General features: G+C 43.2%; 1 protein-coding gene across 1 annotated transcript; it reads right to left on the minus strand.

Moving 5' to 3' along the window:
• Positions 1-15380: 15380 nt before the first annotated feature.
• On the minus strand, positions 15381-23807 carry GMNC (geminin coiled-coil domain containing; the record flags this gene model as incomplete). The annotated part of the gene is made up of 4 exons (XM_030496222.1): positions 15381-20295; positions 21837-21953; positions 23354-23439; positions 23549-23807. Coding segments are annotated over 4 exons (1107 nt in total), but the record flags the coding sequence as incomplete, so codon positions are not given.
• Positions 23808-24282: the final 475 nt, after the last annotated feature.

Raw genomic sequence — 24282 nt, forward strand, 5'->3', positions numbered from 1 at the left:
TTTATGCAAGCCATTTCCATTTCCCTTTTATTAATTGTTGCTAATTATGTTTTCATTGTGAATGATCCATTAACTAGCTTACCATGGAAGAGTTGAACAAGAAAAAAAAAAATCACTTGCACAGGGGATAAGTAGAAGAAGCGAGAATAACTCTTCAATGGGTGTCTCACTGCTTCTTAGTTTCTTCAGACATATTTCTTACCACTGTTTATTGGCTTTCAGACTCGGTGGACTGTACAGCTTGTAAAAGGAGTATGCAGGTGATATGATGTGTTTCTTCTTTCTAGTGTAAGTGATTTAAGGTCCAAGTTTTTTCGTTTAAAAAATACAAGCTTTTTCTACATGTAAAAGCCTATTAGTGATGGCTAAGATACAGTTTGAATGCTTTAACCAGTAACACTGGCTCTGAAACTTAAACAGTGGCATCAATCATAAAAGATCTGATCCATTTGGAAGGTGGCATTGCTTCTAATCAAATCTGGACACAAACTTTTCTTGAGATAACTGTGAGGGGGCTGCTACATGGTTCCATGTTCTGAATAAGTTTTAACAGCATGGATTTAATCACAGTGTTTGCTTTATGGGATGTGGATACCAATACTTCTCCAGAAAAGCAAGGCCATTAGTGGGTAAAAAGAAGTTTAATTGAAGACTGATATCTGTATAAGAATGTACGGAGACAGGAATAATCTGAGTGTGGATGCAACCCGGTTCAACACCCTAATAGTACTCTAAAATACTTGAGTAAACCAGATAGAATCTATAAACAAATACAACCATATATTTGGATAATCCACCTCTTAACAGTTTAAACAAGAGGGAATCCAAAAGGAGTAGGGATTTATCAAGCTGCTTGCTTGTAAAGCAGGAATATATAACTAGATATTGTTAAGAGCCAAGGTTCAGAAAATGAGTCTTTGAAAATGTCATAGTAAAAGACCTCGTAATCCTGGTGTTAACCATGTAACATTCTGAAGGTATTACAAACAGGAGGTGCAGAGAAACAGTCTGCAGTTCAGACTACTGACAGAACTGGGAAAAGAGCAGCCAGACAGAGACTATCAGCACTGTCACAGTAACACATGAATAATAACCCAGAAGCTGGAGAAGACCTGCGTGAGCTGCCCCCTCACTGCCTGCATATGGTCTTTCTCCAGAGGAAGGACTCTCCTGAACTACCTCTAGAGAGAACAGGGAAAATGGGGCAGTGTGAAGAAGATCTGAGAAATCATGAGCAAAATATCCATGTTGTGCTGCTCTGGGGAGGAATCACAGATTGCCTCAGTGCACCTGCAGCAGCTCTCTGGCACTGTCCCATGTCTTGACTCATCAGGTGTATTTCTGCAAGAGGAGCAGGGAACTTGGTTACTGTAAATACCTACTGCTATGATGTTTGTGGTTTTCCTTCTTTATCCTATTGTATTTTATTTTCTTTGGTTAAACTTATTTTTGTTCTTTGCTCTTGTTGTTTTAAATTCATAGTTCAACCCTCCATCTTGTTTAACTAAAGGCTAAAGAGTGCAGAGTTTAGAGATTGGCCGAAATTGCCAAAATTATTATAGGTTCAAGAAGTGACATGTGTAAATATTCAACTACATCCTCACTGGAGTGTGACTCATGGCCACAGGGCAGGTGCTCCCCAACAAAGGTGAAAGTAAGTATAGGGCATCCAGACTTCTCCTTTGTCCTCCAGTCTGCAGGTGGAGTTGGGCAAAAGCTCTATGGGCTGATTAAATTGCTGGAAATTGGGAGGAATTTTTGTGTAAATGAGCTGCAGGTGAAGCTGCTTGGGATGTTGTATTCAAGATGGGGGTAATATTAGGAAAGCTGATTTTGAGCAAAGCTTTTCAGTTTAGGCAAAGGAGCCTTGCTTTGTGCAGATGGCTCCAAAAGAAGAAAGGACCAAGGAGATGGAGAGTCACTTCCCATCTAGGTGTCAGGGTCAGATTGACAGTGAACACAACTTCTCATATCTGTGCCTATTTGTGCAAAAGCATAAATTCCCCGGTTAACCAGGGCTGCAACTCTGAATATTGGGGCAACAGGTACACAATCAGATCGCCACAAACTATGTAGTGCATATATGCCAAGTTTATTTTGTATCTGAATCAGAAGCGTACGGTCTGTTAATGCAAGTATTGTCTGTTGAATTTAGATTTTCAGCTTGTATTAGCCTGGCCCCAAAGATTAGAGTTTGTGGATACTGGTCTGGAACAGATCAGACTAACTATAAAGTGACTCTGTTACTTTTTTACTGAGCATGATGATGGTGCTGAAGTGATTGATAACCATTTTAATATAACTGAAGTATGGGGTAGAACATGGAGTATAAATGCCATCTAAGAGAAAGCTTTCAGTGAACTTTGCTTTCAAATACTTTCAAATTCATATTTTTTCACAGAATCACACTTCAAACAGCTGTTACAAATGGCTGGTGGATCCCAGATAGCTGTTTTCATACCCTTCCTGCACACTAGCATGCTACTGCAGCTTAACTGGAGTTGTGCTTGTGACCTGCATCTCTGTGCCCTATATTGCAACTTGTTTTAGCAAGAAAATACAGTACACAACTCTGACCAGAAGATGGCAATGAGAAATGAGGTTTTAAACTTTTTCTTTATCAAGCATTGATCAGTGATGCTTCAAGCTTATCACAGTTTATATATCAAAGCCTTTCAGAAAGATTTTTTTGAATAATTAAAAACAGCTTCACCTCTCCATGGATGAGCTATCAGTGTGTTGTGTCTGAGGACATCCAGCAGTAGTGGTGTAGGTGGCAGTTTAAAATAAATTTTCCTATAATTACTTTTTTGTAGCTGATTTCCGTGGACTGCATAGTGGTTGAAAAACCCAGAAGTGTTCAGCAGCTGATTTTTAAGGGCCTTAGGAACACCTAATGGGTGAAGCTTCACCTGGGCACTGAGACCCCAGTGTACCTACTGCCACAGGGGTTGTCTTGTTTCCCAGGTGTTTGCTGGGAGTTTTTAATAGTGCAAGGCGGATTTGTTAAATTTTTTTTATTTAAGTTTCTCCCATTCAATGGGAATATAGCTGTTCTAATACAAGGTTCATTGCCTGAGGCTCCTCAGCACAACTGAAAACAAAGCTGTGTGGTCACCTGTCAGGAGCTGTATGTATGGGAGACCTATTGCTCACCTGCCTTAGGGATGTGAGGGTAGTGTTTCTTGTGTGACGGTGAACCTGGTGTAAGCTCTGACTCCATCACTAGATGTAACCCTCCAGATCACTCTGCTGCATTTCTCTGGGTTTTACTCTCACTTTTGGAAAGCCCCAATTCTTGGCACAGGATGGGAAACTTTTGGGAATCTTCAAAACTGTTTCCCAGTGGTCTCTTATTATTGTTTTTATCACACTGATTCCTAATATACATCAAGAGTAGCACCTCGGAGATGGCAGAGGCATGCTTACAATGGTAGAAGTGAAAATCTCCTCTAGTATTTCTGTTTGACTGAAAACAGGGTGTATCATATATGTAGATATTCTGTATGTATTACTAGGGGTAAGTAACTTAGAACTGAGCAGTTCCTCTGACCAAAGTGAATGATCAGTCCTTTCAAACTTCCAAACAGGAAACAAAATTGATAAAAACAGTGTTTGGAATCTTTGCTAAGTATCTTTTGCTGATCCCCAGAAACTGAGGAAAACATTTTCCAGTGGGAAAATGGACAGCAGGAGACTGAAGAAATCAGACAGAAAAGTAAAGCCATGAAGGGAAGAATGTCAGAAGTTAATGTCATAGCCAGGCTGAGAGCTTGCCTTGTTGTCTAACCCCTGACGATTCCTCAGTTGATGTCCCTTGAGATGAGGAGCTCATACCCCACAATTTCACAGTCCTGCTGAGGCTGCTCTTTCATTCCTCCTTACTGACAAAAGCTAACTGTAGCTCCACTACCTGCTATTCTGCAGTTCCTTTTTGGGGAAGGACAGCATTTGAGGTTCTCCCTGTAGGGTAAGGGGGCAAGTCTGTGGTGTATGTTCTGCACAGTGATGGCAATTTGTGTGCCATCTGGCTTCCTTGTTTGTATTCATTTCAGCTGTTACAATGAAGAATCTCCAGTATCCTCTGCTATTCTTTAACAACTCAACCAGCCCTAGTGTCAATAAGGAAGCAGCTAATCAAAAGCTGCTGTCGTAAATGATCAGATCCATAATAACACAATTAATGCACATGCCTCCACAAGTGCCCCTTGCCCACTCTGTTTGTCTTTCCTTGGTTTTGCATTAACCTGGCACTGCCATCCTCCTTCTCTATGGGCTGATGATCACAACTCTGTCATCTGATGAGACTGCACACATGGAAGTATCTGGGTGCATAATTTTCTCTCCTTCTTCTTGTTTGCTGGAGCTGTGAATTGGCTTTCCTAAGAGGCAGTCTGCAGAGGCTATGTCTGGTTAAATAGTCCGAGTTTGGGGTATTTTCTTTCATGGGGCATATTCTGACATGCTGATTTATGCTCAGGTGAGCTTGCCTTCAGTGGCTTATGGCAGGATGCAGCATGAATGCATCCTGCACTCATGAGTTCATTCTCTGTCACTCCAGGTTGAATTCTGATTTACTTGAAATTATTCTGTCACTCTAACTGTTCAGTATGTGTTGCTCAATATGCTGATTGTGGTGAGGGCTCAGCCAGCAGGCTGATGTATGTGGGGCAGAAGCTGAGCCTTTATTGCAATTATAGAATCACAGAATGGTTAAAGTCAGAAGGGACCTTAAAGATCATCTAGTTCCAACCCCTCTACCACAGGCAGGGACACCTTCACCGGACCAGATGGCTCAAAGCCACATCCAACTTTTCCTTCTGTGTCAGAGGCAAGGATGACCATCCTCCCTGCCTCTGCTCAGGGCTCTATGGTGGGAATGGGGGTAACAGTTGGACAAGAATGTAAAATCAGAGGCTTGCGTGTTTTTTAACATGTGTGTTCAAGATCCTGTGTGCTTCTGCATGGACAAGGATTGTCCCTGATCTTTGACTTGGTGCATTTTAGCTGTAGATTGTGTGCCAGTGGGCTGTTGCTTTCCTGGCTTGAGGTTACAGTGAGGAGGCAAATCTGATCAGGGAATTTCTCTGCTAAAGAGAAGTGAGCAAAATCAGAAGCAAGTGCAGAATGCAGAGCTCAAAGTTTCTTTGATAGGAAAATTCAACAGAAAAGAAAAATAATCAGATCTGCCTTCTCACATTCTTCTGCGCGGGCTTTTTTTTGGTGGTGGGGGGGAGGAGGGTTTTGTTTTGTCTTGTTGTTTTTCTCTCTAGTTTCTGCTTCTTTTCTGCTTATATACCTCATTGTGGCCTTTCGCATTCAAAATGTGTTTTTGCAGTAGGCATAGAGGCTCCAATCTGACATTAGTCTCAGCCTCACAGGGCACCTGCTGGGACTGCTAGGATGCCCAAACTTGAGTCTGTAAAAGTGAGTATTTGGAGATTCAGCTGTACAAGACATGCAGAGAAGCATCATGGCTAGATGTTCTCTTCAGTTGCTTTTTTGGTTGGTTGGGGGTTTTTTGGTGGGTTTCATGGGTGGTTTGTTTTTTTTTTTTGTGGGGGGGGGGTGGGTGGGGGTATGTGGTTGTGTTTTTTTTTTTTTTTTGTGGTGTGTTGTGTGTGTGGGTTTTTTTTTTTTTGTTGTGTGGTTTGTTTTTTTTTTTTATGACAGAAGAGGAGGTGCCAAGCAATCAAAGCCTTTTTACACCGTGGCAAGTAGTAAATCAAGGCTCTGACATTTTAAGCAGTAGGTTGTGCAACATTTCTGAAAGGAAGAATAAGAGTTATGCCGGCCATGCTGGTTATTCATCATCTCCATCAGTTTAGCCAGTGTCAGGTATTCAAGCTGTTCTTTCCCTCTTTATTTTTTTATTAAGCATTACTTTATTTTCTAGGGAGCGCAGAAACAAGAATAGAGAATGAACATAATGACAAATGGTTACTTTGGCCTTCTCTGGGAAGACTGTGATAACCTAGGTCTAGTCTTTGTGTGTTCCTTCTGCCTCACAGTGTGAGTTCACTGAGGTGGCCTTGGACTGGCAGACCTCCAAATTGGCGTGTGCCTGACATTGTTCAGCAGGAACACTCTGTGCAGACCCAGGCATGCTCCTCTCCTTGGCATCAGAGGAAAGAAAACAAAAGACCTGGGTCCCAAGTCCTTTGGCTTTATCAGTGCACATTATGGTTGCCTTCTCTGTCTTTAAAAAGCTGTTGCAACCCCAAGATCAGATTACTGGTGCTATCTGGCAAATCCCTCTTCATTTGCCAGTCATAGACAACTGGCTTGCTTGGAGCTGATGAGTAATGCCTCCCTGCCGCAAGCTGGTTATGAGCATAGAGGAATGGATGAACATCAATAGATCACTAATTATTGTCACCCTGTCTACCTCTTTTTTTCAGTTTAAGCTTAGTTTTGGTGCAGAACTGATTTCACCAGCGTCTCTGTGGGCAGCTTGATCTCCCACACTGAGGAAGTTTGCGATTAATGGTTGTTTTCCCTGCTCCATCTTGGAGTTCAAAGCTGCAGGAGGCTTTCTAGAAAAATTTCAGTAGAACTCTTCCATCAGAAAATGCAGCTTTCAAACTAAAATATTTAAATACTAATGATTTAGAGATATACACTTCAGTCAGAAAATGCACCCAAATGTGTTTTACTTCAAAGTTTTGGACATACTAATTTTACTTGCCCATTTTTTCAAAATTGAGTCCATAATATCAGTGCTCAACAAAATGGAGTTGCCAGTTTTCAGCTTAGCTTTAGGGAGAATCAAACTGTAGTTGTAAAGATTGTGACCAGACTTCTCAGGTTGATATATGGGATTAATTACTGTGGAATTGCGAAGCAATCTCTTACAGCTGATTTTTTTAAATTGGATCTCAGGTTAGGATGTAAAACTGCTTTTAGTCAGGCTAAGTGCAACTCTCCACTCCTGAGCAAAGAGCTGAAGTTGGTTTCCTACCTCTTGCTCTAGTCATGTAACTGTGAGGAAGTGTAAGGGTGGCAGTGACTAAGGGGAATATTGTTGGAATAGTTATTTGCCAATAGTTAATAACAGCTTGATCCTATTAATAAAGTGTAATGAATGAAAGGTGGTGTGGGAAGTGGTGGTTCTGACATGTCTCTCTCACTTCATCCTCTGCTAAGGAAAACTTTCCACCTCTGTTGTAGCAGCAATCTGAGCACCATCTCCTTGACCCTGCAGCTTTGGGAAGGATGAATGCTTGTGTCCAAAGCAGTGCTTGTGCCCACGCAGCTGAGCCCCAGTGCTGAGCTGTTTTCTCTCCTTAGGTTTTCATGTGGAATTTCTCCTCTGAAATGTCATGGTGTAAGTTCATGATGGACTTAGCCTCCTTAAAGGCAAGCATGGACATAACAGCCTAAGGGGACTTCTGCTCCAGAGCAAAAACCCAGCATGTCGTCTGAGCCAAGTGACATCCCATATTGTTGTAAAAATTGCAATATAGAGTCTTTATGCAAACTTTTTACACAGGGATAACCAGGAGAGAGCCAACTCCTGCCCTGGGACTCTGGATCACGATGCAATCTGAAGAGGGGCTTGCATCTGTGCTTAGCTACTGGCCTGTTAGAAACAGTGTGAGAGGAGATGCTTCCACTTGTACAGGCTTTTTCCAGTGTTGGACCTATTGGTTGGGTGACCAACTGGGAAGTATTAAGTGGAATCTAAGCAGCTGGTGCCTCTGATCTGTGTTAATGAGGGATAACAAGAGACAAACAATTATTCCACTCATATTAAACATTAAACATGAAAGAGTTGCATTAAAATGCCTTAAGAGAAATGAATTAATTGAGTCTTTTTGATCTGAGGGTATTTCTTCTAGAAGACTTGGCCCTGGCATGTGTCTGACTTGGTGCTCCAGTTATATTTTAAACAATAGGGGTTGAATTATTTCTTTGAAAGAAAATGAACACACAGCTGGGGTTAATACAGAAACTGCCATAAATGTCTGCCGTTTGATATTCCTAGGGGAAGGGTTAGAGTGGTTAGCTGCAATTTCTGGATTCTGCTTCTAGATTCATTTGGACAGGAGGAAGGAAGTGTCAGGTTATAAGGAAAAATCCGTAACCCTGTATTATAGGGGAAAAAGGAACAGGATGAATCATGTTTTAGCTAATGATGGCTAGTCCAAGAAAGATAAATACTGATTTTTACCTGCAGGTAGATAGTACATGAAGAGATGGCTGATCACGTGTGGATTTGGAATCACTGAAATATTGAAAATCTGAGGTAGAAAGACCTACAAAGGTTTTCTGGTTCAACCTCTAGCTCAAAGCAAGGATGACTTCAAAGTTAAATTGGGTTGCTTTGTTGGAAGCATCTCTGAGGATGGACATCACCTACCTGAGTCCTTGCCGAAGAGTTTGCTCTGATTGTAAGGAATTGTGTTCTTATCTAGAAATATGTATCCTTAGTTGTCCCCACTTAACATAGAGATAATGGAAAGACAAAGGCCAACATAAATATATCTGAAGGTTTCTTAAAAGTGACTGGAAACCACTCAGGAGAGGAAAGACAACTGATGAGTGAATGGTGGTGCTCAGGAGGTAAGCTTTAGCTTCAGGGCAAATAAGAACCAAAGGGAAAGGTGTTCCTTCCTTGTAACTGGATCAAAGAGTGCTTAAGAAACCAAGAAAGCCAAAGTAAAATAATCATATGCTTCTCACCATTCATTGCCCTTTTACCTCCATGAGCATTATCCCCTTGCTTCTCTGTCTGTTGGTTTCCTGAGTCAAAGACAGGTCTTGGGTAAGCACTGCAATTCCTTTCTCCACTTTAGGGCCTGCCAGGAAAGGCAATGGGCCTCCAGCTGCCTTGGACAAGCATGGTTTGCTGATCCTACAGGCTAGTGGCCAGTACATTTGCTTTGTTCTTTGTAGCCTCCATTGGGATGCAAAAAGAGTGCCAGCCACAGATTTCATTAATTCCACCATCAGTAGGTCTGAATTCATTGCCACTAATACAATGCCTTTTTCTATGTACTGTGCCAGGGGTACTTTTTTTTGACACCATGTGTGACCTGTTATTTCTCAATAAATGTTGGCAGGCACAACACAGCTGGCAGAGCGAAACAGCACAGTGTGTCACAAACTGCTGAGTGCATCCATGCTGAAATGAACAGCCAATTCCAGAGTGATCTGAAAATTAAATCAATAAGAAACACATAAAATGTCGCTCTCCTTTACTCCAGCTTTGACTGCTGCTTCCCTTTGACCCAGGTAACAGCCAGAGAAAGGTTAATTCATTTCTGTTCTAACCCTCTAAAACTTCCCCAAACTGCTGTAAAACATGTGTTTCTGAACTATTCCTAAGCAACTTAGCAATTAATTCATTCCTCTTACTGATGTTCATACTATGCTTTTTGCCTTTTACAGGAGGGTTTAAACTATTCAAATAATATATTACAAATGATAAATCTTGGTTGTTTCCATCACTGGATAACCTAGTTCTTGCCCTCCTCTTTTCTTTGGGGTTCTGTATTTGCTCCCTGTTATTGCATGTGTGCATGTTGCTTGGAGGAGGAGAGCAGGGTGAAGAGCTGCAGTTAGTCATAGGCAGCCTGAGCTGTGACTGAAGTAGTTGTGACAGAAGTAGTTGTGAAGGGTTTAACTGGTCAGATGCAGGCCAGAAGACTGTGTAATGTTGCAGTGCATGAATGCTGGGGGTACTGTGTTTGCTGCTTTGCTGCATCCTGTGCTAAGGAGCAGCTGTGTCATCCTAGGAACTCCCACTGCCCCAGTCATGCTGCAGCATCTCTCCCCTCTGCTCAAGCCCCTGCATCATTGTAGTCAGCCCAGGGCTCTGGCTGCTGTGATTCACCCAACCCTAAAGGTCTTAAGCTCAGGGTAGCCCTGTCCTTAAGGATGGCTAACACACAAACACGTTTTGGCTCCTGTCTTCTGACAGGGTTTTATTTAGAAGCTGTCAGTTATGGTGCAATGAATTTGATCTGTCTTAGGATGACCATGGCAGGAGGCAAGCGTCCATGGAGCAAATTCATGCTGGGACACCCTCTGCACTCTGTCATGTGCATACATATATTTTTGTGTGCTCAGTATAGTGCACTAGACTTGGGAGTCTGGAGACATGTTCCCCTGCCAACATGCCTTGCAAAAAGAAATAGCTTCAATACAACCATCCTGCAAGCCTGGTTCTGCAGAGAATTGTCATTTTTTTGGCACCAAGAAGAGCATTTTAAGCTGACGAGAAAATGCAATAGGCTGATTTACTTGGATGCTCTCAGTGTTTCTTTGACTTTAGCCAGGGGAGGCCGTAAGAGGGGTAGAGAAAACCAAAATATAATGCTGCACAAGGCTTGTTTGTATGCACTGGGGCTTGCAGGCTCTTGCTAAACTTGTACCTGCACATGGGCCAAGTGGAAAAGGAGGGCAGGCAAAGGGAATTTTCTTTCTAATCAGCCCTTGCAGAGGCAGATTAAGTTCCACTGTCAGGAGCCCCAGGTGAGGCCATGCAGCTTGGGAAGGTTTTGAAGAAAAGTATGGGGTTACATCAACCTTATCTGCAGTCATGCTCTCTCGCAGAAGATTTCGACTGTTCCAAGCCCTCTGGCTGCATCCTCTTCTTCCTCCTCATAGGTGCAGGCCTGTAGAGGCAGGGCCCACCAGGTGGCACTGCCGAGATGAAGGATCCTGCAAGCAGGAAGGATAAACTGCAAGCCATAAAAGAATGGAAATAAACCCGGTTTTCTTTTTTTTTTTTTTTTTTTTTTTTTCTTTTTTCTGAGGAAGCCTTGTTTTCCTCTCTGCTGAAATGCCTATTTCAGAGCGAAGCAAAGGGTAAGCAGAGGCCCTGAGTGAGGTGCCCTGGAGCAATATGTTACTGGTAGGACATCCTTTTCTGGGAGGAGCATCCCATTTCTACTCTACTTTCTGAAGATGGCTGGTTTGTTGGCTCCTTGGTGTCCCTTTCCAGGCTGCAGCAAGGCTCTGTAGGATACTGGGGTGACACTACTTGTTTCTCTGGATGAAGTGGTTTGATGGCAGAGGATGACACAGGCAGAAATAAAGATGTGAGAAGAAAGTCCTGATAGAGAGCACCACCCAACAATAGTATTAGATACCTCTTAAAAATGGAGAAGTGCGACCCATCGTCCTGGCCCCAGGTCTGGCACTAAGATTTGTGCAACAGAAAGCCAAAGAGGGAGTATTGCAGGGAAAGCTTGCTAGGAAATGGTGATGGTGACTCAGTCCCTGGTGGTTGTTTCTAAGGCTGAGCATAAGCCTACACGTTTGCAGTTACTACTTTTGTAGAAAAAAAAAAAAACCCACCATATCCTTGGAGACTTTGACTTTCAACTTGCAATACATTTAGGGAGTGAGATGTAATAAAACTCGTGTCCCTGCTGTGATGTGGAGCCCAGCACTGCGTCTCTGGAGTAGCAGCACACAACTACTGCTCCTGTGGACCTTTGTTACAGCATGGAAACCTGAATTGCAAGGGCTGACTGGTCTTGTGTTTCATCATGCTGCCTCTAATTATACTCAAACCAGATTGCCTCTTCCAGAAACTAAATAAGACCAGAACTTACTGGACAATCCTTTTCTCTGTTGCCTGTGTCATTAGTATCCAAGGGCTCAAACTCAACAGCACCTCCTCCGCCAGGTCTTTCATGTGTTCTGGTCACATCTTTTGGAGAACTAGTCTGAAGGTTGGGTGCTGGTAGCTTCTCCCTTCCTGGCTGATATAGTAAAAATGTCTGAAAGTGCTCCTGGTTTCTGGAGCTGTGGTATACTGCTCCAGAGTCTTCCCCCTATGAATTGTGAATTACATCAGGACTTGCTTTACAGGAAAATTTAGATAATGTCTGCCTGTGTTCACAGCTCAGTTCTTTGGGTGTAGCCCAGTAGTCTAAATAGCCTGTGATTTACTGCCACCAGTGGAATGAAACAGAATCACTTTTGCTGATTTATATCCTCTATTGTAGTTAAATATTTACACAGTATCAAGATCTTAGTAATTGAATGGCTAACAGATAGGTAGCAAATGTTTATATACTTCTGAAATGGCCACAGGGCCACTGAGGTAATGACACTTCATTCTGATGAAAGATCTTTCAGTAAGAAGAAACCTAAAGCTCTTTCAGCTCCATTTTGTTCTCAGGGGTAGTACTAACTCATGCTGATTTCAGTGGGTTAGTTTAATTTTATTGATTGCAAAGATGACTCATTTCAGAAAAATACTTTTGTTGAAATGAAGCAATTGTTGTGGAGGAACACAACATCTTGCACACAGCAGTATTGTTGATTGCTTTGGGTAAGAAAAAATACCAGGCTAGTATCTGGTATCTTTGTATCTATCAATCTTTGATTGTATCTATCAATCTTTGAAGGAAACTGAAGCTGGCAGGTTTAAACAATACCTACTAGTATTAAATCAGGACTTCTCCATTCATTTGCAGAAAGGTACCATTAAATATTTCATGACCCATAGGTAATCAAAATTAGCCCTGTTTCCTGAAGCAAGAAGGAATCCTGTCATTCCTACTTATTAATTCTTTATCCAGCTGAGGTAACTGGAATTCAATGTAGGTGTAATGGTTATAACTGACAGTGTATACTATTGAGCTGACTTCTTTTTTACAGTAATATTTGGAGCCTGCAACTGAGCTGACCTGGGTTACACTATTGTCAAGTTCGGGTTTTGTTTAGGCCTGGCCAGGGTGTGTATTTCTTAGAGGAGTTACTTTTATCTTGGAACTGTGTGGTTTTAATACCAAAAGAGATGTCAACTCTTCTGAAAATCCAAATCTCATAAAGCTTTCTATTGACATAGATTTTCCCTTTTTCTTTTTTTTTAATTTCATTTTTTTATTATTGTTTGAAATCATCAGATAATTTTGTGCTGTTGGATTTTTGGATGGGAGTAGACAGGCAATGAATATGAGAGGAGCAGCAAGATAGTTTTTATGATTTTTCTATTTCTTGATTACTGAAAATGTAATTCCAGAGTGAATGTTGGGGAAAAAGAGAAACACTATATATTTCAGGTCCCACTTATAATAGTGTGACCTAAACAAACAAACAAAAAACCTCTTTAGAAAAGAGGGAGGCTATTTGGGATCCCAGACAGTGGAAATGAGAACAGAATTCACTACACTCACTGCAGAGTGCTCAAGATTTTTGCATACAATTTCCAATATATTGGAGCCCATATCCCTATCTGGGTAGTCTACATAATCCTGTAACAGTAATGATTATCTTAATTCTCTAGTAACAAATGTTTCTGTAGTATCAAGCTTAATACCTGGATCTCTATACTCAGCAGACATGCAAGGCTTCAGAGGTTACAAAGGATGCTACTTCTCAAAGGTCTTTGGGATTTCTTGGGCTCTCTGACCTACCTGGGGGGGCAGTTGATATCTTCCTTCTGTATCTGGAATAAACAGCAGTTCATGACACTGGTACAGGGAGCTTTCCAGTTTACACTTTCTCTACTTGCAGTGATATGTAGTAGGATACTTGGCCATTCATGCAGCTTCTGGAATGCCCTTGCCTGTGACCCAGCTACCTTGAAGCCTGGACAGAGGAGCCCAGCACGGTTTGTACCTATAAACTGTCAGTTATGTTTACCAGGGTTACAGTCCTGGGCACATAGTATGTCTCTCCTGTTACTTAACCCCACTCACATCATCAAGCAGATATTACCTCGAGATTTAAGAAAGGTAATTCTAATCAAAGGCCATCGTGTGACAGGATCTTTCGAGCACTGGTAACGGGACAAGGGTGTTCCGCCCACCTTAGTTCGGTTCCGATGTTGCAAGATCTCTCTGTACTGGGGGATGCCTGCTCTCTCGCCCTGGAGCTCTTGCACCTCTGCACCCGCACTGCGCTCATGAGCCGGGGCACTTCAGCACCCTGGCCAGAGCTCCGCGGCAAGGCGGCACCTGGGCTGCGCAGCAGCTGAGCCCTGCAGCTGTGAGGGCTTGGCGCTCTGCAGCGCCAGCGGGCATCACTGGTGCACATCTGGGGCCTGGCTGCTGCTATCTGCACAGCTAGGGCGATGGTGGCACATCTGGAGCATTGGCTGTGCATGTGGGCTCTCTGTGCTGCTAGGCCTTCAGTCTGCACAGCTGTGGGCTAGGATTCCTGCCCTGCATTCCAGATCATCCAATGACATGTATTGCGCCCCTGAAAGCGTCATATGGTTCCCACACTCCCAGTTCCTGACCCTGTATTCTGTGATCATTAACAGGGAATAACGTGGTGCTGCAAGATGTTATATGTGCAAACACTGCTTATTAAATGAATATTTAGAGAGTGTTCTTTGACTAGTAACAGCTTCTGAGGCAGTTCTTGGGAGTTTCAGCTAACCGTACCAGTATTACAGCTACAGTTTGAGAGTGGGATATTCTAATAAATCGGGAAAAAATAAGGACTTTGGACCTCCCATGTCTTCATGCCCTATTGATTTTTATTATCTATTGCTCATGCATCATTATCATATTGATTTCCTTGGGCTGTACTGCATGTAAATACTTATCCTTGAAATAATTCAGTGATGCACAACTAATGAAGCAGAGAAATGACTGGAGAGATGGCATTTTAGGTGAATCACAGCTCATTCCACAAATTATTTATAGACTGCTCTCTCTTTACGATTGGATGTCAGCTACCTGGCAACAAGCTAGAGTGTTTATGAATCATCTAATAGAGTTGTTATGGCTTTCAGAGGAGGGCAAAAGAGATTAAGGAAGGCTCACTTTGTATCTTTTAACAAGCAATAAACAGTCCAATGAAGAAGAGATTTCTCTGGTCCCAGCTGATGCATGGTTAACTAATAAACCTGGCTGTCATCAGAAAATAAAGTGCAGTAGCACAGCTTTACTTCTGCTGTCAAAAATAGCTGACTAATTAGATGTATGGAGTCTTATGTTTTCTCTCTTATCTTCAATCTCTTTACACAACACCTCAGTGCTATTTTACAGTTCAACATTTCAGAATCCTAATTAGAAGTAGTCAGAGTACTATGATGAATCAGGATGCTCATCTGCCTGTTTAAAAAGGTATATGTCTATGAAGTAAGAGAGCCTGATACGCAAAAGTAACAGAAGAAACACACAATACCTCTGTCCTAGTAATTTTGTAGCATGGGATCTATTCCTAAGTCAAACCAATAACCACTGCAATATGCTGTGCAAGCCTGAAATGAGCATTCCTGTGGCTGTTACATCTTTATCTGTTATATTGTGACCAAAAATTGCACCTCCTTGTGTGGATGGATGCTTGCAGGAAATAAAGGTCCCTTTCAGGCCTCTGGAGAGGTGTGTAGGTGTCACATATGGTGCTGAGAAACAGCTGCATTGTTTAATAGATGCTGAAGTGGGCAGAAAGAATAGCATCAATTACATGTTAAGTTTTATTAGAACTTAATGCCACTGGTAAAATTGACATTTACATATGGTCATGGTCTTCTTAGTCACAAAAATCACAAACATCAACATAGTAAGTGTTAAATTAACTCCCATTTCTATTAGCATGTCTTTGTAAAAACACAGATTGTTTTAAGGTGTACAGCTGCACATGTTACATTCACATAATAAAGCAAACAAACCTCAAAAAAATAAAACGAACATGTTAATACCAGGTGCATATTTACAGACAATGAAGTTCACTGCTGCTCAAAGAACTTCCCAGGGCCCCTGGGCTATTCAAGTCATACTTCCACATCCTGGAGGTATATGGGCCTGGTACTGATCCTTGGTAAGAAGGAACTTCTCACACAGCAGCAAGAATCATGTTTTCTGGTTAAATTGCTATGAACTGGTCTAGTGGTGGGTTCCATACAAACCAAAGTACAGAAACAAAGTGTAATACCACAGGCAATATTGGAACCCCAGAACTTCTGCCTCCTGCTCTTCTATTCCAGCTGCCTGATTTGTTTTTGAAGTTAGAAGTACAGTACTAAGCTGAAACTCTTCATCTGTACTATCCCCTGGCTACCTACTTGTGATGGCTTTGTGAAGAACTGTATTTTGTTTCCACTTTTTGCTTTCATTCCTATTGATGTCTAGCTACTTCTGTGGCATAGTAATGTGTCACAGGCTTCCCTGGGCTTTACCTTGCACTTTCCATGAGTAGCAGGGCGGCTTTAGCTCTGTTTTAGTACTGAGAGTGGGATACAAAAGGACAAACAGGAAGCATCCGGCACAAACCAGGACTGAACCCCCATCTCAAAACCTGCTTTAGGCTTGGTACAGGAAAGATCTCCCCTCCCATGCCTTTGCAAGCCAAAGAACTGTGCAAACTGGACAGTAATTTTAAAGTAAATAAGCATTTCCAGAATTTTATCTTATGAAGAAAAAAATGGTGTGTTCAGGCTCCAGTTCTATGGCTGACTTTTAAAAGTTCAGTCTAGGGTGCATCTACTGTGTGCCTACACACTGAGGAGCTAGATTCAGGCTTACTAGTATCAAGTTAGTAGCAGTGTTGCTGCTGCAGCCCCAGCCTGCACCTAAGGTCATAAGCCCTACTGGGAGATAAAGGCAAATAAGCTGGAAGCAGTGCCTTATTTAAAGCAGCTTTACTGCTTTCAGGCTCAAGGAAGTCACAGGGACACAGCATGTCAAATCAACATGTCAAACCAGCACCAGCCCAGTCAGTAATTGTCCTCCATATCCCACCATTTGACAGTAACTTACTGTAAGATGCCTTCAGTTTCCATATCTATTATATCTGCGTGGATGCAGGATTTTCGGAAGAACCAGGCAGTTTAGAGGGAGGTATGCTGAGTAAAGGCTTGCTTTTGGCAGTAAGAGCAACATTTATCTAAAGGAATAGGTTGGTCACTGAGACTTGTCCTCAATGAGAATTGCACCACTGAGCTTCGCAGGAGTATTATAGAGAAACAAAAAAGCAGAAGAGTCTCATTCCTCACCTTGGGGCTAACTTGCTTGCTGTGGGTTGGTGTTAGACATAGAACAGCTTGTTCCTATTGTTTTTCATAATAACTCAAGAAATACTATTTTTTTAATAATTTATTTGCTATGAGGGAAGGGGCCCAGTCACCCCTTTGCAAAAGGCTGGTGAAGGTTCAAGCATCAGTTTGTTCCTACTGAAATCCTTTGAGATTGTACCAAAGATGAGACACTTTTGTTCTGGCTCTCTGCAGGAGGAAACAGGTGAAAAGCTTTTTCTCTTTCTTTAGAGGGGAAAAAAAAAAAAAAAAAATAATTTGCTGATAGGACAAATGTACTTATTACTGCTCCATAGCATTGAAAAACATAAGTCATAGCACTCAAAAGTGATAGAAAACACAGATCTTCCTCTGCTTATGTTTTACAGCTGCTTTGAAAGATGTGGCACCTACAGCTGTGTTGGGTGTAATGCTCTGGCCACACTGCCTACTCCTGGCATGCTGTTCATCCCACACACCACACATTCCAGGGTCTCCCATCATGTATCTATGTTAAAGTCAGGCGTTTTCTACACTACCACATGCATCAATAAGCACTCCAGTGACAGGAGTATTTTCTTCAATGCTATCTTATATAGCAGGGCATAGGGAGATTAATAGAAAAGAAATGCCTTGAGAAAGAAATCAGTTGTTTGAAGGACAGGATTTTTCTTCTGTTCTCATTGAAAAGCTGAAAAGTACTACAGAAACAGTGGTCTTGTCTGACCAGTCTTCATCAGCTGCCCACATTTTTATTGATCACAACAAAACCTCCAAATACTTGCATTTATTCTATGTGCATTGGTTTTGTTGGTTTGGTTTTGTGGGGGTTTTTTTATATCCAGTGCAATAATGCCTACAATCAATGCTTTCAGATTGCCTCTTGTGGAAGTCTGCCCCATGACTGACTTTAAAGTAACTACCCAGAAATACTGAGTTTGTTTAAAAGTCTTCTGGGAAATCAAAATATTATATATACAATTCCAAATATTGAAATTCTATATCAAGTATAGATTCTATATTAAATACAGAATCCCAAATATTGCAATCCTAAGGCACAAGAGGCTATTCAGGAGATATTTTTATCCTCTAAAAATAAAGGAATATCCAGTTTTCTATAGGAAAATAAGCCACTGGAAGGAAATCCTCTATTACAGTAATTTTTACTTTACTTCCTTAAAGTCCCTGGGACCATTCTGAAAGCAAGAATAACCAAATCACTCTATTTCCAATACTGAGACATCAAACTACTGTAAAGCAGAAAACAAAGGTAACATAAAACATTACTAGTGAGTTTACTTCATGTCAGTTAACTTCATATCATTAGTAGTGTTACTAAAAGTCAAGTCCTGTGCAGTGCTAGAGTACCTTCTCTTCTGAGATTTTTAAAGCATTCTCAAGGTGTAGCAATGGTCTTCACTTCAGCCCACTACTGCCTGGCAGAGACATGGGTAGGGAAGAGCTGGTGTTGAAGTTTGGGGTTCTGAAAGGCTCACTCTAATCACCAAGTGATACTGCTGCCCCAGCCAGGAGAAACATTGCCATAGAAGTGTGTGGTTATGGGAGAAGGAGGAAGCAGCCCTGACTCTGGGCTGGTGTTGATTGCAGATAGATCTCAGAGATCAGGACAAAGAGGTCAAGAAGTTGTTCCATAGAAAGAAAACCTCCAGTTTCACAAGTGCAGCTCTTGATGTTGCAGAAAAAGCCCCACTGGAGCCACAGAAATTGCTTATGAAGCCAGGAGTGGTTCTCTTTTATGAGGGCTTCCAAAACCCCTCATCATTAGGCAGGTAAACAGAATAAAATCCGTCAAAATATTAGTGGGATGCTGCAGACAATGGGAATGAATCCTTCGCAGAAGAAAGAAGAGCTCTAAGTGTACATTACCCACAGATGAGACAATTTCTGCCACTAATACATTGGGCCAAGGCCTTGGCTGGTGATGATAGTGTCATTACAGCATCTCCAATTCTAGTTCCTGTTCCAAGGCTCAAACCTTTTAAACTCCTTTTATCTGACAGTTAAAATACCTTTAAAACACAATGCAGTAAACATTAATCTCTTAATCACACCTTAAGAAAATCCCCTGAACTTGCTGAATCACTTGTAATTAAGTAGCCTTCAGGCAATAGAAGCAAATCCTGTTTATTTTAAGGCATCATCAAAGAATGTGACAGCACCACGTGACTGCAGGTAGGTCAGCCTAGTGTAGTACATTAACAAATACCCACGATTGCCTTAATCCAAGGCAATATGTGTAGCCAGGAGAGACACAAATCACTTAGAAACTGCTGATTCTCAGCCTCCAACCTATGCCTCCTTTGTCATCTGTGGATATCTGAGAAAAGTGCTATTTACAAACTGTATTCCCAAAATGCTTTCAAACATCAAAGCTGAAAGCACTCCAGCCTTGTTAACCACCAGTTAACAAGGAGAATCTGATGATAGAAAAACCATGAAGCAAGTAAAACCAGGTATCTCAACACAGGCACAAGAGAAGTGGATCCAATTTGTACATCTGGCCTGGGGCAGATAATTGTCCAAGTGCCATATGGAGCCACACCTGTGAGTATCTGGAAGGGAATGAGGAGTGGGTACATGACAGAGGAGCATTTATCAGAGCCCAGAAGGGCTCATTTTTGCTGCCTGAATCTGTCTCAAGCACAAGATGAAGTGTCTGTCTCCTGCATCCCCTGTGGCTGACCCTCAATGCAGGTGCATTATTCAGCTTGTTTGGGCACCCAGGTGAATCTCCATCCTCCATCATCATCCCTGCGCACAAAGGCTTGTCCTTGGTGGAAGGTGTGTGTTCTCACATTGCGGTGAGGACTTAGTGATGTTGTGAAGGCCATTTCTGTTTTGTTGGGTGACAAATTGCCAGTCAAATAAGGCAACCCATAGACTGGGAGGCAGGAAACACTTGGCACTGATGAGACACATGGCGCTGAAGAAAACTGAGGAAGGAAGGAATCTCCATCCTCACTGCATGGGTGGGTACTGTTGTTAGCTGAAGGCACGTGGCTGCAGCTATATGCTGCTGATGCTCCTTCACTGTGGTCACAGTCTACTGCTTCACCAGGGCTTAGGCAGTATGTGTCTTTTCCAAGGTCTGAGGAGAGGGCACTGTAGTTAGCTGAAGTTTCATCAATGGTGTTCACATCTTTTAATCCTAAAGTCTGCAAGACCCAGCTGTCCACAGCAGGGCTGGCTTGCTCTTCACAGGCAGTGAATTCATTAAAGAGGTTCCTTCTGGCTTTGGAAGCATGAGGAGTTTCCTGAGGAACAAAGCAGTGGTCCTCTTTTAATCTCCTCTTGGTGCTTTTGAGAATAGCACAGGTTTTTTGGCCATGGCAGGACAGCAGTTTCTATTAGGGGGAGGGGGGAGGGAAAAAAAAAGGTGGAGAGAGAAGATTAAAATCTGAATTTCCAGTTATCTGGAAGCAACATGTTTCTGATCTCAGATTTTAGATGGGCAAGATGGTTACTACTGTCCTTGCAAAAGATACTTTGTCTTCCACCCTGCGGAAGTCATATGGATATTACTATTTTGTGTCTTACGGTCTCAGCAACAACTGAGTCCTTGAGAGAGAAGAACCTGATAATGTCAACAAGGTCTGTGCTTTGATCACATTGTCACTCAGTATGGCATGAAATACCTGGCTGTATGGCACTCCTCTGTGCTGCTGCTGCCAGCAGCGTTTGGCAGGTGAGCAAGGTATGGGGGGGAATGTGGCAACCTGACACAGACGAAGGATATGAAGGTAAGTCATACTGGGGCAGGCATGATCCTGGTCAAGGAGTGCCCAGGGCAGCAGACCGAGTGGCTCAAGCCCATCAATCTACCTCAGATGTCATTATCCCAGGACAAGGGCCTTTCAGGCATCCAGGGACAGTCAAAGGCAGGAATAACAAGGAAGCTTCCCCATCATGTCATGAATTCACTGCTCAGACACTTCCTGTGACGGTTTCATACTGGACCCTCCTCCACATGACATAGACGGGTGGCCATGTCTGCCTGCTGTGCAGTGCCCAGTGAAGGAGACCTTTTCTGCTGCTAGGAGCCAGGTTTTGGCATGGAGGGACACACCACACTATCAACTCAGAATAGGATGGAAAAGGAAAGTCTGCTATTTTTTACAGGCTTTTTTACCTCGTGCCCTATCTACAGAGCTGAGGAAATAATTAATAGTTCAGTTTCATGGGAAAGGCTGAATAGCAAAAAATGTCTTTAAGCCAACAAAAAACAATTATCTTCTGGACAAGAAACAGAGAATCAAAATATTTAATTAGAAAAAAATCTATTCATACTTAGTTTAATAGAATGTTTCATCCAACCTAAAGTGTTTAATTTGGTGTTTCATCTTAAAGGAAAAAAAAAAAACCAAAAACCACACAACTTTTTAATTAATAACTTTGAAAAAATTAGAAGATCAATACTCTAATGTAAATGAATAAAACGTATCACTAGAAGATAACAAAACAAAACATAAACCAGAAAGCATCCAAAACATAAAAAAGGAAAAATTAATCCTTCTCAAAAGGGATAATTGACAAAATGGACACATTAGAGAAATGTATGTTCAAATTTGAACTTTCCACTGAAAAAGGTTAGATGGAATAAGTTTTGCCTTGCTTATCAACTTAACTTATAGCTAACTTACCCATGAACTAACTTAACTATGCCATGGCCTATACTGTCTCCACAATCACAACTTGATAGGATGTCATTCTTGGGCGAAATGGTCACCTTAGATCCATGACTAGCAATTTGGCAGCTCTGTGAAGTTAAACAGATCTCACACTGAAGGTTGTCTACACTCTTAGACTTTACATGTATTTTAATAGCATGTGCCTATTCAAACTGTTTCTTTTGCACATGTCTATACAACAGGTTTGGACAAAATACCTTGGCTTTTTCTTCTAAACACTTAATCAGGGCAGAATTCAGGTATTGTCGGAGGTTATTATTTTCTTCATGTAACCTAGCAAGTTCCTCTTCCTTCTGAAGCAAAGTATCTTGAAGCTGTGAAATAGAGATATTGATGAATAGATGTTGACTCTGTAACTTAATAGCAATTGCCCTATGGTGCAGGCTGCTTGGATTTGATGATCTGCATGTTTGCTTTGCGAACTCAACCTAGCCCTCCAGCCTCTTGTCTCTGTAAACCTAAGTGGCACGACTGTTCACTTTTCACTTTTGACTTCCTTTATTCTTTAGTGAGTGTTTGAGAAGATTAGTCTGAAAAAAAAAAGTAACCATGGAATAATAACAGACAAGAATTACAGGTAGCCCTGTGAACAGCCAGAAACCACCGTGGGCACGGCAGCAACTACCAGATCTCCTCCAGAGCAGCAGTAAGCATCGCTTTGCAGCCCTCTCCCTCCCATTTATCGTTGGCTGGTGGGGAAAAGGAGAAGATGGAACTGCAGGCTAACAATTTATGGCAGTAGAGTGCAGAAGGAAGATGCAGCTGCCATTCTTTATGATACAGAAGTACTCAGTGACCCCTTCAACCCTAGGCCCTACTGTGTGAGTCCCAGCACAACTACAGAGCTGAGATAATCCCTAGTCCCAAGAGCTGAACAGGTAGGTTTTGATTTGCAGATGCCTGACACTTTTTTATTGGAAGTTCTCTATATATGCAGAGAGATTTTTGCCTTCCAATCATAGCTCTGAAGACCCCTTTAGAGGGACAAGGAATCTTCTACCAAGGATCCCAGGCATCTGCTGACCACAGGCTGAAAAGCACAGGTTTAAATGACTGAGGTAGAGCCAAAGGAAGAAATACACTGATGTCTGGCACTAGGGTTTGATTCCAGGGACCTTGAAGTTAGTAAATGAATTTCTATCAACTTCACTGTGTTAAAATGTAGTTTCAAATATTTGATAGGAGTGATCTGTCTGGGGTTCCTTCATCTAGGACTGTTCGGTTTCTCCTGCCCCTTGGTGTGATTTACAGAAAAAAAAAAAGAGAGAAAACAAAGTAAACAAGGAAATGCTTGTTGGCCAAAATGGTTGATCATTCATATAAGTAGGTAATTCTGGTGGAATAATTTCTCAGGACTCAGGAGGGCACACACTATGTATTTTTTGACAACAGCATGAGGCTCTGCATCATCAGAGCCTGAGGGACGACCTGGTCGTGCCCCTGGTCCTCTCTAGTGCTAAGGCAGCTGGTGCAACATTCTGTAAGAGGGATGAACAGGGAACCCTGGAACAGTTGTTCGAAGTTCATGCTAGGCAAATACTTTACACAAGACACAAAACCCACCAAAATAAAAGCAGTTTGCCACTGTTTCCCATATCTGTACCAGTGAGAGGGAGACGTGCCATAAACCAACTCAGAAGGTGCAAAACATGATACAAAGTTCATGAACCTCGTGGGGTGAAAGCGAGGTTTCTGGGGAGCGCGGAGCCTTTACCTGCTTGTTCCTGTAAAGCTGGGAAGACAGCTGGTCTGCCTGCCACGGTGCGTCCTGGGCGCCGAACTGCGGGCTGCAGAACTGCCCTGAAGGGGAGCACACCGAGGGGTTAGCCTGCTCCCACTTCCCCGCCCAGCCCGGCTGCGGGGCCGCGGCTGGGCCCACCCCGCTTCCATGCGGCGGGAGCGCACTTACCCGGCGGCCGCGCTTCCCGCCGGCCCTGGCTCGGCGGCGGCTCCGCGGTGCAGGCGGCAGCCCAGGTCTCCTTGGAAACACCAGCGGGGACGAACCAGGGGCAGGCGCAGCCCGGGACCCCGGCGAACCCCGGCTCCGGGCACGGCCGGCCGGTGCTCTGCGGAGGCGAGGGGCAGTGGCGATGGAGCGCTCGGCAGACGGTTATTCCCTCTCGCCCCGCCAGCCCCCGGGCTGCGGCGGGCCCCGAGGAGAGGCGGTGTCAGCCCCGTTCCGGTACCGCCGCATCCCGGCGAGAGGCACCCCTGCGCTGCGGGCTGGTCCCTGCTCCCTGCCCGCTCCTGTCCCAGCCGGGGTTTGCTCGGGTACCTGCCGCAGGGCAGCCCCGCAGCCCCGGCTGCCTCTGCCAGGCGCGGGAGCTCCCAGCCCTGACCCGGGTGCCCGCTCTCCCCCAGAACCCTTCGCCCGGTAGCACCGCATCGCCCTGCTGCCTCCGCTGGGCACTGGGCAGTGTCCCCCCCCCCCCCGCCGCAGCCCCCCTGCCACAGAGGGGCTCCAAGCAAAGGTATGCCAGGAAGGTGGCTGAGTTTCCTGCAATCCCTTGGGAAATACTACGGTCCTGAGTGGGTTTAAGAGGAAGGGAGGACCCAGGTTGTCCTCGGCCAGGGCGTTCCTCCCACCTTGGGGGCTTGATTCAGCTCTGAAGCAGCACAAAGCCAGCAGTGTCACCTCCAGGC

The sequence above is a fragment of the Strigops habroptila genome, chromosome 8 (assembly GCF_004027225.2).
Source record: "Strigops habroptila isolate Jane chromosome 8, bStrHab1.2.pri, whole genome shotgun sequence".
Lineage (NCBI taxonomy): Eukaryota > Metazoa > Chordata > Aves > Psittaciformes > Psittacidae > Strigops > Strigops habroptila.